This window comes from Lepidothrix coronata, unplaced genomic scaffold (genome assembly GCF_001604755.1).
Source record: "Lepidothrix coronata isolate B3197 unplaced genomic scaffold, Lepidothrix_coronata-1.0 Scaffold0, whole genome shotgun sequence".
Classification (NCBI taxonomy): Eukaryota; Metazoa; Chordata; class Aves; order Passeriformes; family Pipridae; genus Lepidothrix; species Lepidothrix coronata.
In genome coordinates, this window is record NW_016690180.1 from 5,487,620 (window position 1) to 5,504,937 (window position 17,318).

Below are 17,318 nucleotides of genomic sequence, written 5' to 3' on the forward strand. Positions count from 1 at the left end.
ATACACTAGGCTTACAAAAGGTGAAGTGAAATATTAAATTCTTTATCTTTTAAAGATTAGGCATTAGAACTTGTAATCAGTAAGATTTCAGTTCAAATAACATACCCCAGAAGAGAGACATGCTACAAAATCGCATGTAACAGTTGATGGCAAAATCATAGTTTTGCTTTTTTATTCAAAAATTTTTTATCTAATTGTAGCCAATATTCTGCAAAAAAAAAAAAAATTCTGTTCAGTGCTAGGAAACCAATTCCTTAAAATTCTGTTTATTCAATCCCATCAGAGTAGGACTTAAAGAAAGTTCTCACTAGCCATGTTGTGGCTGAATTTTAATTGCCAATGGAGGCAAGCAATTAAAACTACAGTAGATGACAGATACAGTTGCTCTCTCCTCCCCTTGCCTGTCTCTCTCTTTTCTTGTCTCTGCTTCACAAAGCTGTGTATATCAATCTCCCTCTTGACACCAACACAACTTTCTCATTCCATATTATATTTCATGAGGGACTGACCATTTTTCACCCTTTCATGAAATGAAAGTGGTATCAGTAAAAGCCCACAAGAGACAGGTTCTCTCGTTCATCTTGCAGGGCTGGCAAGAGTTCATAGCTGTGGTTGCAAATACTTCGCAGGCTGTACATAAGCCAGGTGAGAAAATATCTTCTGATCTGCTGATCACAAATATCCAGCTTTGAAGAACTGCTGTGAAATACAATTTCTCAGAGGCTTGCTGATGGCTACAACAAAGGGACTTTCAGAAAGAAGAAATATGTCTACAAAAGAGCAAATTCCTGTACCAAATCACTGTCAAGTATTTAGGGAAAACTTGCTAGAATTTCTCAACATCAGGAAAATATCCTTTCACTCATTTTCCCAAAAACTGGATTTAAAAGGAACACACAAATAAAGCATCTCAAAGAAGTTATGTCACAATGAACCACAGGACAAACAGTTTAAGCATGGCAGCTACACAAAACAGAAACCCAGAGTCTGAGAAAGTCAGGCAGTGTTAAAAATAAATCCCTAATCTAGCAATATAAATAAATATTTGCACAAAAATGGAGCAAGAAGTTACCATTCACAAACCATCCAGCAGTGCTTTAATTAGTGAAATCATGAAATCTAATGAGAGTGTCTTCCAATACCTATTCAGAAGTTTACCTACTTTCTATGTCACTGCTTCCTATGAAAAGTCCAGTTTTTCTCCTGTTTTCTCTGCCACTGAAGCCAAACCCCAGCAATTCAGGGAGGGTTACATCCTGCTTGTCTTCACTGAAACAAACAAGCCAGTAGAGATTGTGTTTCACAGTGCTGCAATGGCAGCAGCAGGCACGAGAAGGGAGGAGGACAGCTCTGCCTCTTTGCATGACAATAAAATACACATTACACAGGGCAGTGCTAATGAAGATGACTTACATGGGCCTCTTAAATCTCACTATGAGTTTTTCCCATCTTTCCTTGCAAGCACTGGGACTTTTTCTCTGGTTTAACATGGCTTGCTGCTCTTTGATCTCTCTGTTCAGGATGACCTCTGTACTCAGAACTATCTCCCTGCTCGCCTTGTGACATAGATGAGACCAGCTCACATAATACTCCCCCCACTCCTATTCTGCTCACTGCTGTGTACACAGACACCAGCCTGCCTGCCACCGGTAGATTATTTTAAACTCATCGAATCAAATTGATTCTATTCACAATCATTGTTCATGTTGGCCATTGCAGACAAGCAGAAAAACTTTGTTTCTTTAACATCTCATTGATAATGTGCCCTTTTGCATGAGGGATGTCTAAAGAGACCTGTAATTCGAGGAACTCACTGTGAGAGAGGGACAGAGAGAGCAGGCAAGAGAAAACAGAAGACCGGGAAGGAAATATTCTAATTAGGAAAGAAGATTGTAGAGAATAATTTGAACAGGTAGTAACCATAGAGTTGCTTTTTGGGAAGTGTTGGGCTGTTTGTATTCTCTTTTTTTTTCTTTTTTTTTTGGTAGAATCTGCATTTTTCTAATCCTGCAATTTCCCATAAAGCCCCATTTGCATTTCCATGGGAAAGAAAGAAGTACCTTATGCCATGCATTTTATTCTATGAAATTTTGTTCATCCTGCCCTCATTCCGCTGATGGGATCAGTCAAGTCATAATGTATTACTCGGCTGACAAAAAACTATCTAAGTTTGAGCCATTTGCCTGTCAGTCACTGTGAAGGAAGGAGAAACAATGGTGTTTAATACTCTTTTGCTGTGGTAAAGCATAACACATGGCTAATTCTCAAAACTAAAGTTGATAGCTTTTTGCTATCAACTATTCTGTATTAAAGAGACCTAACTGAGAAAATTCTGTGGCTCAAGTTAGACATTTAGAAGTGTTTGGACACCCCCTCCATAGATTAATACTTCCATAAACTTCTCTAAGCAGGTTTTTCACATATGGCTAAACAGAATGAAGCTTTAACACTTCTTTTCTCATTTGAATTTTAAACTATGGCACCAATGTTCACTAATGTGTCATTTTTTTCTCTTTAATATACAGTGTTTCAGAAAACAGTTGGCAGCAGGGGCAAGACTTGTAGGGTTTCTTTTAATAACATAAGAATAGTTTATAACCAGTTATATTAAAAACAAGTTAATATGGAACAATATGCAACTGAAACTGAAAGCATATCTTCTTTCATGTTATTCAGTTACTTATTATTTTGTATTTTTGGCTGTGATTAGAAACGTTTTCTGCATTTCTTTGTTGGTTTATTTATTATTCTTGGAGCGCACAGTGATAGTGAGACAGCAGTTCAGAAACAGCCAGATAAGATTACACTTTGAAGTGCACAGAACTCCAGTTAAGCTATGGAGCTATTTGCAAAGCAGGGCCATAATCGCACCATGAAATTTGCTAATTATTGTTAATATTTGAGATCATGTTTAATTTGAAACTCATAAAAGTATAATAGAAGGCTACTTTACTCAGTTTATATATATCCATTAGTACGTATTTATCTCACGACAAAAGGCAATTAAAGTAGATATTTTGACAAGATCTTCTCAGTGTTCTAGCAGAAGGCGACTTCAAGGTTTAGACATTGAAAGTTCACAAAAGCAACAGCAGTTGTTGCAGTCTGCATCACGGGCTGCTGCTCTGGTAGGTGGATTTTGTGCATTTTCTTTCTTAAAATTAAACAAGCTTGTCATTCAAAAATACAGGTCTGGGCCATGGTATGAGGGTATAAAGCCTGCACAGGTTGCAAAAGCAATGTGTACAGAGGCAATGACTGTCACCTGGAGAGAGGAAGACTGTCCCTGGGGCTTCTCCACACGCCTACTACCATGGGAAAGCAGAGAGTGCAGGAATGCCAGGCAGTGTACTCTTCCTATCCTGGAGGAAACTCTGGAAACTTTCTCTGTTGGTCTACTCTCTCATGGTCTACTATCTCTTCTCCTTACTACATCCATATAGCCCCTAGGCTTTCAAGGGTTAATTCAAGGGTGTTGACATGTCACATGGGCACTTTTCTGAGTGCAAAATATGGTGGGACACATAGGGTTGAGTTGTGCACTCCCACCTCTGCAGAAATTACCACCCAAACTTCTGTTACTTTCTCATGTGCAGCTTCCACTGAGACCAGGCTGCAGAGCAGCTCCAGTCTGCAGACCAGAGCGTTGTCCAGTGAAGCAATGCTCCCACTGACACGAAATACTCTCAAGCCCTTGCCCACCCTAGCAGGGAGGAGTGAAAGCAGCAACATGGAGGAGAGCAGCCAGACATAGGAACCAGAGGTCAGATGATGGAGAAGGACATAGCTGGGACAGGAACAGGGAGGAAACTGTGCAAAGCATAATGGGGCAGTCTTTAGAAGGCAGAAGAGAAAAACAGTAGCAAGGAATAACCTGCACGACAGTTTGGAAAGGAGTAAAAGAAAGAGAGAGGCTGAAGAGTAGAGGACATCACACACAAATCAACAGACAAATCCAGTCCGTGGGCTGGGAGGACTCCCAACCTGTTCTACATTTTTTTTCTGTCAAGGACTAATCTTGATTTTTACTTCATTTTATCTCTATCATGCAGGGGATATGTGACACAAGAAAGAATCCTAATGTTTTTGTTCGGTACCATATAAATAGGAGGCCAGACCATGGGAAGAGAGAATAGTCCTCCTCAGTATAACTCCGACCCTTCCTGCCAAGTCTGAACTTCTTTAATGTGAGAATTCTCACTTCTGGTGCAAGAAATCAGAAAAAAAATAATGTCCTTCTAAAAATTTTATTCTCAATTTGAAACAAAGCAAAAGTTGTAATGTTATTAAAGTGCCTCTTTGGAAATACCATGGTGTCACACATCCATCTCTCTTTATTCTATGATGGGAGGGAAGAAATGATGATGACAGAGTGTGGCTGCCACTGTAGGGTCAAGTCCTTCTATCTGCAGCCTGGTCCCGTGGCTGGTCCCTAACGAGGAATGAGAAAAGCTAAGAATTGGAGAGTAGTCCATGGATAGACCAATTGCCCAACTGTTTGCACTCTTACAAAAGGACACCTGTGTGCTAAGTGAAACTTCTGAATATTTTTACCTCATCTGATTGAAGAATTGAGATTTTTTTTTTCCAAACCAAGTCCAATTGAATCAAGATGTGGCTTTGTCATATCAAGAATTTTGTTAAGATTTGTCAAGCTTCTACTAAAACTTTTCTGTTTTAACAAGTACATTTTATTTTCCAGTCTTTCCATAGGAATTTCTTTAAATCTTTACAGTCTGCTCTGATTGGTGGATGCTTCTTGTCTTAAGATTGGATATGTATCAGATTTCTCAGATACTGCATACATTGCAGTACCAGATTTTCTTTTGGAAAGCAGCACACATCAAATTCAAAGGGCTCCTTTGCTAGCCTGGTCTCCTAGATAGCATTTGGAAACATCTGCTGAGAGATGAAACAATGACACATGCCATGTGCCCAGTAGACTTTTTTTAATTAGACATAAAATTCTGATTCTGAATCATTCATTTTGTGGTACTTTTGGAGAGTTATGGCATTGCTTTTTTTGTTTCTGTAACAAGCAGAAAGAAGCTTGCATGCATCAGATCATATAGGCTGCATAAACCACTCAACAAAAATAGTCTGGATTTGCCACACCATTTGTTGCAGCCTGTACAGAAGTCACAGCAAAGCTCAAACTGACATGTTTAAAAAACTATGTGTGACTGACTATGCATAATTTGGATGCATACGTCCTTCCAGACCCAAGCGGCCAGAATCACACAGATGAACCAGAGATAAACATAAGAACGTGTGCATTCATAAACATGCAGAAGGGAAGTCAATGTATTTTCAGCAAGCTTGAAGAGCATGAAGCTTGTACAACTGTTTGTTTACTTCCCGGGAACTGGATGTTGCCAGAACTAAAAATGGCATCACCATTCCTGTCCATCCTAGTACCTGGTGCATTCTGTCTGCTCTTTGCCTTGAAGAGGAAAAAGGATCTTTGTTGTTATCTTTGCAGACCAAACCATGGACAGAACCACTAAAGGACAGAAAACGGATAGGTTTGTCAAGCTTAGGTCCTTCAGCTTGAAATGCTAGAGGAGGGGTAAGGTTCTAGGGAATTACTTCTGCCTCCTGCCCTTGGCTGGTTTGAGAACAGTATGTTTAAGAATCTACAGCAGTTTACAAGTAGGTCCAGCCTTGAGAGGGAGATTGGAGAGGCCCAGATTTGCTTATGTTAAAAAGATATTTCCCCTGTAAGTATTTGCCTCTGGAAGTCCATAACAGTTCCTGGGCATAAATGCTGCTCCTCATGCATGGATTGGGCAGCCATCTCTCTCCCAAGGGTGTATTACGGTCTCTCTCCGAACACCAGCTGTTGCATTCCCCTCTTGTCAGCAACAGACTTCTCTCTTTCAGATTCCTCTCATACTATTTTTAGTTCAGCACACATCTTTGTTGAATGACCCAGTTTACCTTTTGAGCATAAGAATTTATTTGGGTGTGGAATTTTCATTTCAGCCATTACACAGAAAACACTGACTAAAATGAAATGATTCTGGAAGGTAGCTGGAGTATTGGCTGCACTATGACTGTGATTGCCATCAATATTATTCAAATGTAAAACCTATACCTGATGGTGGTCATCTATAAGTTTCCAGACACAGTGAAGCAAAGAGATAGAGCTACATCATAAATTTTACCCAGATGCTGGTTGGGGGGTTAGGATTTTGCTTATTTTTGTATGCATTTTGCTGTAGTATCTGTATGCAGCTAATTGAATTGGACATGTAACCAATGGAAGGGTGCATAGGCCATTTCCCTCCTATGGAAAGGTATTTGTTTTCAGATTTTCCAGTACATTTTTGAGTAGAGCAGCTAAGCATTTTGTCATTTTCTTCAAACACATGTTATTTACCAATCCATAAATCTCAACATTAAAACCTTTTATCCTTTAATATCATTCACAGCGCTCCAGTTTAGCTGTTTGGTTTAACAATAAATTAGTCTTGTACTCTCATGTTGACTGATGTCAAGAGATTCACCAACTGAGGTCTGTACACATGTACTTGTCACCAATGGCCTTCTCTTCCTGTTCAGACTGTAAGCATGAGTTTACCAGAGAAATGGAAAAAGCTTTTCCATACAAACAACCAGACATAACTGCAGGTCTGTTATTCAGGTAGATGTCTCTGCGCAAACAGCAACACCTGCAAGAGGAGAGGAAACAAGTCTGAGCTGAAGTGGAAAATATCTCTACATATGCAGATATCATTTGGGCAGTAGCATTTCTCCAAACACAGAGATGTGTCTGGGAATGTGGGAGGAGCTTGCCTGAAATGCAGGATAGGGCTCTCAACAACAGTATTGAATAATGGCACAGTGGTTATGGCAGCTTGGCAGCTTTCCCCTGAACACACAGGTGTCTTCCAGTACAGATCTACTTGCCACTGTCACTGTGGCCCTGCTGCCACCAGCTGCCTATATCCCAGCACACTGTGCTTGTGGATGCCTTTTCAGCATCAGGTAGATATTGAGAGGTGCAGACCAAAACTGAGTATGTTGTTCCACAAGGGGTGTTATTTAAATAACGCAGGAATAGATACTGCAGCACAGATCTGCTCTGATGCATTCTTTAACATGATTTATAAATCATTAAAAATCATTTGCTTTCATATTGCATGGCAAATTCTTAACTCATTTTGTGACCATAGTTAATGTTATGCATCTCAAACTTTTTTATTTGATTCTATATATTTGCTTTTGACTGTATTTCCCATTAGATGTCGAAGTCTACACTTTTCTAAAATTAATGTCTTTTTATTTTCTATCCATATTTCTAGCCTGTCTATATCTAATTATTTAACCTGTCCATGGTCCAATAAATATTTTCTCACATTTAATTGAATTCTTTACACAATCTTACTTAGATTGTCCCTTTATATGTGTTGTAGCATCAGACAAGCAAACTCTCTTAGCAATCTTCCTCTGTTTTGTTACAATTTATTCCTCCTTTGCCCTTTGTCATGTCATTCTAACATTTTCCAGGTCGTTTTGTTGAACTGGTTGCACCAACTGTTTTAAATATTTTGAGCTGTGATCTGGCTATACATGTAGCATAATACACAGTAACTCTCCAAAAATCAAACTCAGATCAGGAATATAAATATATTACTGGTTTTATTTTTAAATTTTTAAAAGCAGTTTAGCTGCTGAAGTGAATAATGGTCTGCATGTTTTTATTTACATCGTAGCCTAGACTAGGGACATGCTTTTGAAGAGGATTTCTCAACACCATTCTTTGGTTCACGTCTCCAAGCAATCTTGGAGCACATAAACTGAATGGCTTTCAGATGAAACTAAGCCAAAAGATGCACCCTGATAGTGTGCCAGTGATGTCCAACCCAGCTGAGGATTCATTCAGTTCATGAGGTGCAGGCAGACCTAGTTCAAAGTAACCCTATTTTGAGATGTGTCAAAACATTGGTACCATTTATTTTGCTGTATAAATCCATTTTTTCTGGACCACATTGTTGGTAAGCTACTGATAGTTAGCTGGTTGTTTAGCTACTTGTAGCTACTGCTGAGACTGCCTTCTCCCTCATTGCCTTCTGAAATACAGACATACACAGTCAGCTCTAGATAAAGTTATTGTTTACTGCATCCTCATTTAAAAATTAATTACTGCTCTTCTGACCTGTTCACTAATAGAAACAGGAACAGATCTCATCTGAACAGGGTATACGTTTTTCAAAACAGATAGATTGTGCTTTGGTCATCATGTCAGCATTTGCTTATGTAAGCCTATATCAGCATTTGCCTATATAAACATTGTCACTTGTTCTACAAGTTTTGCCAGAATAATAATTAAAAACAACAAAAACCCAAACATAAAAACAGACAAACAAAAAAATCAACAGAAAACCCCCACAACCACACAAGAGTGTGTAATCGTATTGAATTTCTCTAGAGAGTTGTCTGCTTCTTTCTCCATCCGGCCTCAAAAAGTGGAGGGGTGTAATGAGGAAAGCAACAGCAAACTATAGCAATCCCTTGCTGCTGTTGGTTTTGTTCTAAGATGTACACAGGACATTAATGTTTGCAGATGCTCTATAAAGATAAAAGACAAAGGCCTAGATGGGAAGAAATTATGATCTGCATTAAATAGATGATAAGCCAATTCTTCCCTCAGTTACACTATTGCAAATCCCGTAAATTTCTTTTCATTGTCAGAATGAGATCATGATTTGTCTTGAAGAAAATGAGGACTAGTAAAAATGAAGGGAACTGAGAAGACACCAGGAAAAAAGTTACAACAAATAAGAAAGTGAATGAAAACTGTTTTGTTCTAGGAAGGAATTCAAAGGGAGTGGAAATCCACAGGCTGAAACGCACAGCTCTGTAATTTGGTCTCTCTGTGCCAACCTTGTAAGAAGTTAATCAATCAGTTTTAATAATACCATAATACTTCTCAAGAAAATAGTGGTATCTGATATTAACAGCTGTAGTTGCTGTAAAAAAAAAAAAAAGGACTTCACCTAGAATAAACATGAAGACAACCTTATTCAACAGTTCTTGCTTTTCCTGATAATAAAGGGGATTAGGCTTTTAGGCTGGCATCTCTCATCTCTTCACGCATTACTATAAATAGTATTAGAAGGGCAAGAGAGTTTCAGGTACCCCTTTTTTCCTCCCTGTCTCCCTCAGGGAAGCCACTGGACACAGTAAACAATTAAAAATGTCAAAATAAGCAAGGTCAAATAGCTTAATTTACTGTGGTTATTAATCTCAGTTACATTCATAAACATTTTTCATATCGGACCTTATCTTTCCATTCAGCAAAGATATGGAGTTTAGTTCCCTCTTCTTTTTTCTCATCTCCCCTTTTCCTCTCATTTTTGTATTTCCATCCTTTCATTAGTGCATTGTCATGAAGTACTCAGTACAGGAAACTCAGAATCAGGTCCTCTTCTCTGGCACAGATATGGTAATGAAATAAAACACCTGAACTCTAGATACTTAAAATTACTTTATCTCTTTTTTATTTCTTACCTTTTTCATGTCAAAACATGAAAAATTACCTGAAATATCAGCTAAGCGGGGAAATATTATCCTAATAAATGGGCATGCAAGTATGTGCCTGGTAAGTTATTTGATTAAACAGGAAGCTAGAATCCTATAGATATCCACAAATAAAGCCCCAAATCTAAATGACTGTATCGTTAGCTCATTTGTAAACTGTTCCAGATGTAAGATTTTGGCAGCTTTCCAGTAGGCTGGCTGCAGTCTGAGCTTTCCTGCATCCGCAGTGAGAACTGCAATGCCTGACTCTTCAAGGAAAAGCTCCACAAGGCTGATGACAAATTATATAAAGTAACAACCTGACTGCCTGGCAAAGAGAAATCCAAACAGATCCCCGGGCAAAGAATGCCCCTCTTCCTGGGGCTAAGCTACAGCCGTTTGACCTGGATGTGTGATCGATCTGCATTATGCATCACCCGGTGAAAGCCCCTCTGAGAAGATCATTTAGTGATCATATCAGGGACTCCACTGCTAGAGCCTTGGATGTTATCTGGAAAAACACGAGAGACAGACGACTGGCAGGTGAGAAGGACATTACATAAATATATTTTAAGATTCATAAGGGATCATAATCAATAATGCTAATTAGTAGTACATTTGCATAATGTACTGATGTCGCCTCTAAGTATTTCTCCAGCCTTTTGTTTGTGTGTCACGTTACTTTGGTGCTATGCCTATGGTGGAACTGTGTGTGCTTCTCTAACTAGATGAGATAAACATCAGTTAAAAGAAAAGGAGCAATGAATTTTGGTCCAGTATTTTGATGCAAACTCCTCATAGTAAAGTGTGCTGAAGCATTTTACTTTGCTGTTAAGTCAGACCCTGTGCTTTACTGCTGTGATGTGCTTCAGTGAGTTGTGTTACGGAGTGTTTTGAGCCAAGGAGTGTGTCAGTTGGAATATCTGGGCTGTGCACTGAGCAATTACTGGTATTTCCTCTGGCAAGGATTTCAGTGCTATGAGCTCCAAGTGAGTGTCAGATATGCCCGAGCTGGACTTCTGAGATATAAATTACCAGCCAACTAGAGAGCTACAATCCACATTTTTATTTTGACTTGCAAATACTCAAAAACTCGAGGCAAACCATAATAGAGAGCTGGAGAAGAAACCAATTTAACTCACTTTATTTTCCACTTCTCTTATTACCTGTTAGATGAATGCTTCTCTTTCACCCTGCTTGGGTTGTTACTTTTATTTTGTGGCTTTTAGGGGTTTCAAAATGGGCAGCAGAAATGAACAGTGGGTGTGACTGCGAGAGGGCTGACTTTAGTTTGTTTGTATACTTACAGTGGGGGTGGTTTATCGCAAGGGGAGGGAAGGAGGGAGGAGAAATGTGAATAATGATAAGATCAAGGATGAGATGACCCAGAGGCAGACTATATGGCTCACTAATGTAAACTGAATTTTTACATCATGCTGCTGCATTTATGTTTTGGAGAAATAAGAGTAGCTAAGTGTATAACAGACATTTGGTTGCGCACTGATTCCAAAACTGATTACACTGGGTAATCAGGCAGTGAGTGACCATGGCCTATAAAGAAACACAGGACCAAAAACCTGCTTTGAATTAGACCTGTTCATAAAAATCTTGTTTTGCCCATTAGTGATTGGATAAATTCTGTGCCTGTTCCCATAGATGACAAAGGACAGTGAGTTGCCTAGGTAGAGGAACTCAGCTTTACCGCAGTTTTACAGTGAAACCTCATGGTCATAAGAGATGGAGGCATCACATTTACTTTAGTGCTCAGTAGGTAGTCACAAATATGGCAGTGTCATGAAAGCACTGGTCATTAACCTCTTTCCACAGCAAGCTGAACTGGACACACAGTTCAATTTATCTCTCAAAAGTGTGTTATAAAACTGGACTTCTTTCGTAGCTTAATGACTGCAGGGCATGCAGCAGCAATCACAACACAGGTCCTGATGTTTGGGCCATTGCTGAAACTCCACTGGAAGGAGCACCAAAAGGAAAGATATTCTGAGTAAAAAGGCATGGATGTTACACAAATCTATAAAAGGGAAGCTGGTGGGGCCGAATCAGCCTTTGTTTAATCTGTGTGTTGTCTGGTCAGCTGGACATTTGTTTACCCTGACATTCGTTTCCATTCCACCTGCTAGAGATGTTTATGTGAATGCTTTGAAGTAAGTTTTTTAATTTATCATTAAGTTGGTATTTGCATCAACAGACTCTCAACAATACCTCTGGCCTGTGTCCACATAAGACAACTACTACCAACTGTCTTCTGTAAAATTGTTTTCCTCTCATCAGTTGACACTGGAAAGCATATAAGGACATGTAATTTATACTTCTGTATGTGACCTACACATGAAAATATGCAGATTTTATCAGGATATGAAGAGGTCTCGATAAATGTATATATTTAATCTTACGTATGATTATCAAATATTTGGGGGCTGAACAACTGCTAATTATATTTCTTGAGACTCTGTTACATTCCTAGAAACAAGGAATGAACGTGAACCCTTTAGCCTCTTTAGCTGCACTGATAAGGGTCGGCATGTTTTTACTCTACTTGGCAGCTGGTTATGAGCCATCACAGCTTTTATCAATACAAGGCTTAGATGTTAGAGGACCCTTAACAACAGTGACAGTTCCATTTTCCAGGCTGTGCTGGTGATGTAGGCTTTTCAGTCCACTAGTATATTTGGGCTGCTGTCAGTCAGAAAGTCAAAAAATAATCAGGCAATAAGCAGTACAGTCTGTAATTGGAGTAGATATCAGGTTATATTCCAGAAAATACTTCATGATTAACAGAGATTCAGGAAGAGAAACAAAACAGCAAGTTGTGTTGCTGTTCTGTTTGTTCTTTGGAATATCAGCAATTTAAACTGCTGACTACATAAAAATGGTCAAGAAGGGTCATGACACTGAAATAAGAAATCCTCTTAGATCAGCAATTTGTGTTATCAGGACACGCCTTTTTAAAAGCACATTATTTGCAAAAGAAAGAAGAAAATGTGAAATATGCATTCTTCATCGCATATTCAAGAAAAAGTAAACAAAAAAATATTTTGCCTTTAAAACAAGCTTCTAGCCTGCACACAGACATAGAAAATCATGCAATATAATTTAATATAATCATCAAACAGGAAGTACTGTCTACATCCTATGTTTGGAAAATATGGTAAATGTCTCTTCCACTAGCTACGAATGGCTGGAGAAGTCTTTGGAGAGACCTTGTAGCAGCTTTCCACTACCTAAAGGGGACTTTACAAGAAATCTGGAGAGGGACTTTTCACAGGGGCATGTGGTGATAGGGGGAATGGCACAGTAAAGGAATGCAAATGAATATGAATATGAATATAAACATGAACTGCCCTCTTGGATCACCTCTGCGTCCTCTCCTACGCTGGCCACTGTGGAGCGGCATCTTCATGTTGCTTTTAAACCCTAACACCAGGGCTAAATTACTGCCTTTGCCATCTCATCTTGTGGCAGAACAGCCCGTGATTCAGCCAGCTGGGGCCAAGCACACTTTTGCTAAATGTGGTATATTATTATAACATATTATGGTATATTGTTACTGTTGTATAAATTTGGTCTATCATATAAATATGATATATATTTATAAAATACCTATCCTGAGGAGCAGTGAGTTGCAGCTCAGCATAGTCATATCATGTTCAAACTACTTTTGATGGCAGCACAGCTCATGGTTTTTTACTCTGTCTTTTCTCCTCTTTCTTAGTTTACATAGACAAAGAAAACCTTGGTGCATGTTTATGGTCATATCTGGTGATCTTAAAATGTGGAAAATTAATCACTAAATGAATCACTAAACATTTTCAATTTCTGGGACATCAAAAAGACCCAGTAGAGATGGGAAACAATTTGGGGCAATGGAATGTTCATAGAATAAGGACAAAGGACAGAATGAAACTTCAATTGCCAGAGTCCCTAAAAGGGCAATATGAAAACTGTAACTTTTCCTGTTACTACCTTCCCAAGAAATACATATATTTCCTTGGGAATTCCCAGTTTATTCTCCTTGCTAATGTTGGACCACATCCTCAGCTTGGAAGGGAACAACTTTCTGATTTCTTCAGTGGACAAAATTCCCAGAAGAGACCAGGATTTTATGCACAAGAACGGCAGCAGTGCAGAACAAGCTTCCACAGAGCACAAAGCATCATTCTTAACTCTGAGATGTACAGATTCTCAAAACATTGTAGACATTTCTCTTAGTGCTTCCACTGTTGTCTGAATTAACATGACCCAATGTAGCATTTATCTGCATTGTACTAAGACCCATTATGTCCACCATATGACATGACTAAATATCCTGGCTTTTTCATTACCACCAGCATTTTTTAGAAAACGTGATCAACCACTGAGTATAACTGATTACTCATATGCTTCTTTTAAATTAAGGGGGTTTTATGTGATGCAAAAGTTAAACTGTCTTCTGAAATATCTGTTATGAGAGACAAAATAAAGGATGTGTAGGTAGTCTGAGTTTGGTGAATTACTGCGAGTTATGCTGCAGTTGCTTAGTCATTGAAAGTCTAAGGAAAAACATTACTTATTTGGTATTTTAAAAATAATCTTTCAGCTTTTCTATTTGAAATTGTATTGTTTATTTACCTACTTTCCAGTTATCATTTACAATTATATAATTTTTTTCTAATTTAAAGTTCACTAAAACTTCCCAATATTTTATTTACCCCATAAATAATTTATTTTGTATCTTTTAGCCCACTAAAGCTAAAGTGGGCTTTTACCACCCTTGTTTTTCTTCATTTCATTTTCTGATAATTGCCAAAGAAATGCAAAATTATTAATTTGCAAAAATCTGTTACAGACCATTCTCATTAATCCTACTTTCTAGTATTTAAATCATTTGGAAAAATTCTGTATGTCCTTGTAAGATATTGTTAAGGATGTAGAGCCACAGAGAGAACTCTGAGGTTATAGAAAAAGTAATTCCATCAAACAATTCATTTTCTTTTGGATTCCTTTTGGAAGACTATCAATCAACCTTTATCTAGTTTTCATGGTTATAGTACAGGCTGTGTTATTTTTGAGTCTACTTATGAAGAAGTTCTTTGCAGGGCCCTTTGAGTAGACCTTTTATTCTTTAACTTATGATGGTTAGCTAGAATTATACCATTATTTAAGTTTTTCTTACTACTGGCCATATCAATCACTATGAGAATCTATGACACACTATCTGCTCTTGCTGATGTCTAATTTGTTCTTCATTATCAACATCCCTGTATTTCCACTGGATTTATAATTCTCTTATTACAATGTTTTCTTTTATACTTTCCCTTTAACTCTGATGCCTTAAAACATGCTCGTTTACAGATTGCAAAATCTGTGAGTATATATACTGACTTATTCTTAAACAATTACAAGATATTGCTTATACTTTCAGGCATATATATAGCTATCTACAGCAAGAAAAGGAACTAGAGAAAGGAATTTTTTATCCCTGGAAATTTTTTTAAGCACCAAGTTAAGGTGGAGTGTTTTGCGTTACATTTCAACTGTCCCCAAAAATTTATACTCACGCAGAAGAGAAATTACTGCTCTGTTTGCTTTGTTCTGAGATTGAAGAAAGATTTACGGTGTGTGCAGGTGAAATAAGGCCTTAGAAAATGGATATGTTGCAGAACCCAAGACCACTTGATATATAGCCTCAGATATATCACTATTTGCCTCTATCAGCATTTTTAGGAAATTACTGACCCCCAATCTGGACACAATATCCTACAGGTTTAGTGCTTTACTCAGGCTATTATATAAATATTAAAATTAGCCACTTACTATTAGGTAGAGCATGATGAAGTAATGACTTTATACATATTTGTAAACAGACTGTAATTTATGGAAAAGAAACAGGAAAAGAGTAAACAACAGTTATTTGATAATAAAAGAAGCTACATAAGGCATATGTTGCATATCCAGTGCAAAACATATTATTTATATATAGAAAAAAATTATTTTGGTTGAATGGTTAAATATCTTTATCATACTAAAGTTTCCTCCCTTTGAGAGTGCTCAAGAGCTTTGCTGTTATCCATGCAATTACTAAACAAACTTGTAGTGTAAGCATGTTTTTTGAGAAAATATCAGTTTCATTCTTGTGGTTTATAATTCCTCACATCTTTCAGACATCAAATACAATCAGAAATAATACATTTTATACACAGCATATGCTTGTCTAATTTTTGAAAATATTGCCACAACAAATTTCCAATAAGATATATAGAGTATTTTATGCCTTTTTCAGCATCGATGTTTTTATCTTGGAAGGGCTCTAATTCATTTAAGGCAAAGTCCTTCAGTCAAAATGATCATTCAAAATGGCACTTGGAATTAAATGCATCATTAGGTTCTTATTCCATGTTCTGTTTCTTGATTTCTCACTCTCCATATGAAAATATGGAGAAGTGCCAGAAAGATCATTGCTGCCTGTAGCATGAAAATGGTGTTGTTTATTTTAAGCTGCTGGAATGTCTTGTTTCCAATGCTCTCATGCTTCTAATTTGAAGTCTGATACCAACAGAGTTTGGAGTACTCATAGGGAAAAAAATATGTGCATACTTTGTCACCTTGTGTATTTGTGATATTTTCATATGACAGATCTAAATTGCACTGTTGGGGAACTGGACAACTGAGAAGGCTTTTTATGACTTTCCCATTTTCCTCCATTAATGAATTTTAAAAATTTATTTCATGGAGGTCCACCATCATTTCTGTAATCAGGCTACAACAATGGCAGTTTTGTCCAAGTTTACAATAACACAGTATACTAAGCATATTATAAAAGTGGTTGCTACAAAATCCTTGCACATTCTAATTACAGCAGCTGTAGAGGATTATGGAAGTACACCTTTTTTTCAGCATTTGCTTTTTCCACAGTCATTGTAGCCAATGGACTGCCGCAATCAGCCAGCAAACCTATGTCCTCTCCTGTGCCTGAGATTTTAGGAATGTGCATTAGAGGAATTCAGCCCCTGGATACTTTAGCATTTGGGAATTTTTAGAAATAACTTTGTTGTTTTCTTGGGGACTCCAAAATGATTCTTTAAAACATGAGTCAAGGAGGGAAGGAGCACACCCGGAGCAGTCCACAAAACATGTCCAAGAGGAACTGAGCAGTCGTGTCACTGTGCAAACAGAGAATGAGCACCCAAATGTGAAAAATATCACTGTTCCATAAGGCAGCTGATGGACAGGAGGAAAAGGAAAAATACGATACACGTGGCAACCACCTGTTAGAAAACAGCTTCATCATTTATACTTTTCAGCATGCAAGGCCTGTATGCAGTACATGTTGTCAAATGGGGATTAAAAATGAGTGAGAAAGATGAAAATTATGGTCTTCTCTCTCCAGGCCCAGTTTCATAATTCATCATTGTGGACATTGTTAAACTCTAGCCTCACACGCTGGATACCACAAGATAAGCAGCATTGTGGCTCTGATAGAAGTCTGTCCTTAGGAGAGACAACCAATAGGAAGCCTATTCTTCTCCTGCTCTTTGAACATTCATGTGCACTTCCCAAAAGCAGGGGCTCACAGTCCCTAGACATGGCTCCCCAGACTGTATATTCTTTCAGCACTAAGCAGGCATTTTGCACATCTGAAAGACCACTATATATTTGAAACATTCCTAAAAACTGCTGAAAGCACCGAACTGCTTTGCATCTGATTGTTTGAAAGGAGCCTTGCTCACAAAATATTTCAACTGGTACAGTTCTACTAACATCTGGACATCTTTCTTACGTCAGAGGTGGATGATGAG

The 17,318-nt window shown here is 38.0% G+C and overlaps 1 protein-coding gene across 4 annotated transcripts in view; it reads left to right on the plus strand.

Moving 5' to 3' along the window:
• Positions 1-17,318, plus strand: part of DLC1 (DLC1 Rho GTPase activating protein) — a 227,662-nt gene that overhangs the window by 116,744 nt on the left and 93,600 nt on the right. The window contains exon 1 of one of the 4 annotated variants that reach the window (XM_017837634.1): positions 9,761-10,068. The exons of the other annotated variants lie outside the window; for them this stretch is intronic. Within the exon in view, the coding sequence (XP_017693123.1) occupies positions 9,954-10,068 (115 nt within the window). The 5' untranslated portion in view covers positions 9,761-9,953. Of the gene's footprint in view, positions 1-9,760; positions 10,069-17,318 lie in introns of those variants that run through there. 4 annotated transcript variants of the gene reach the window in all.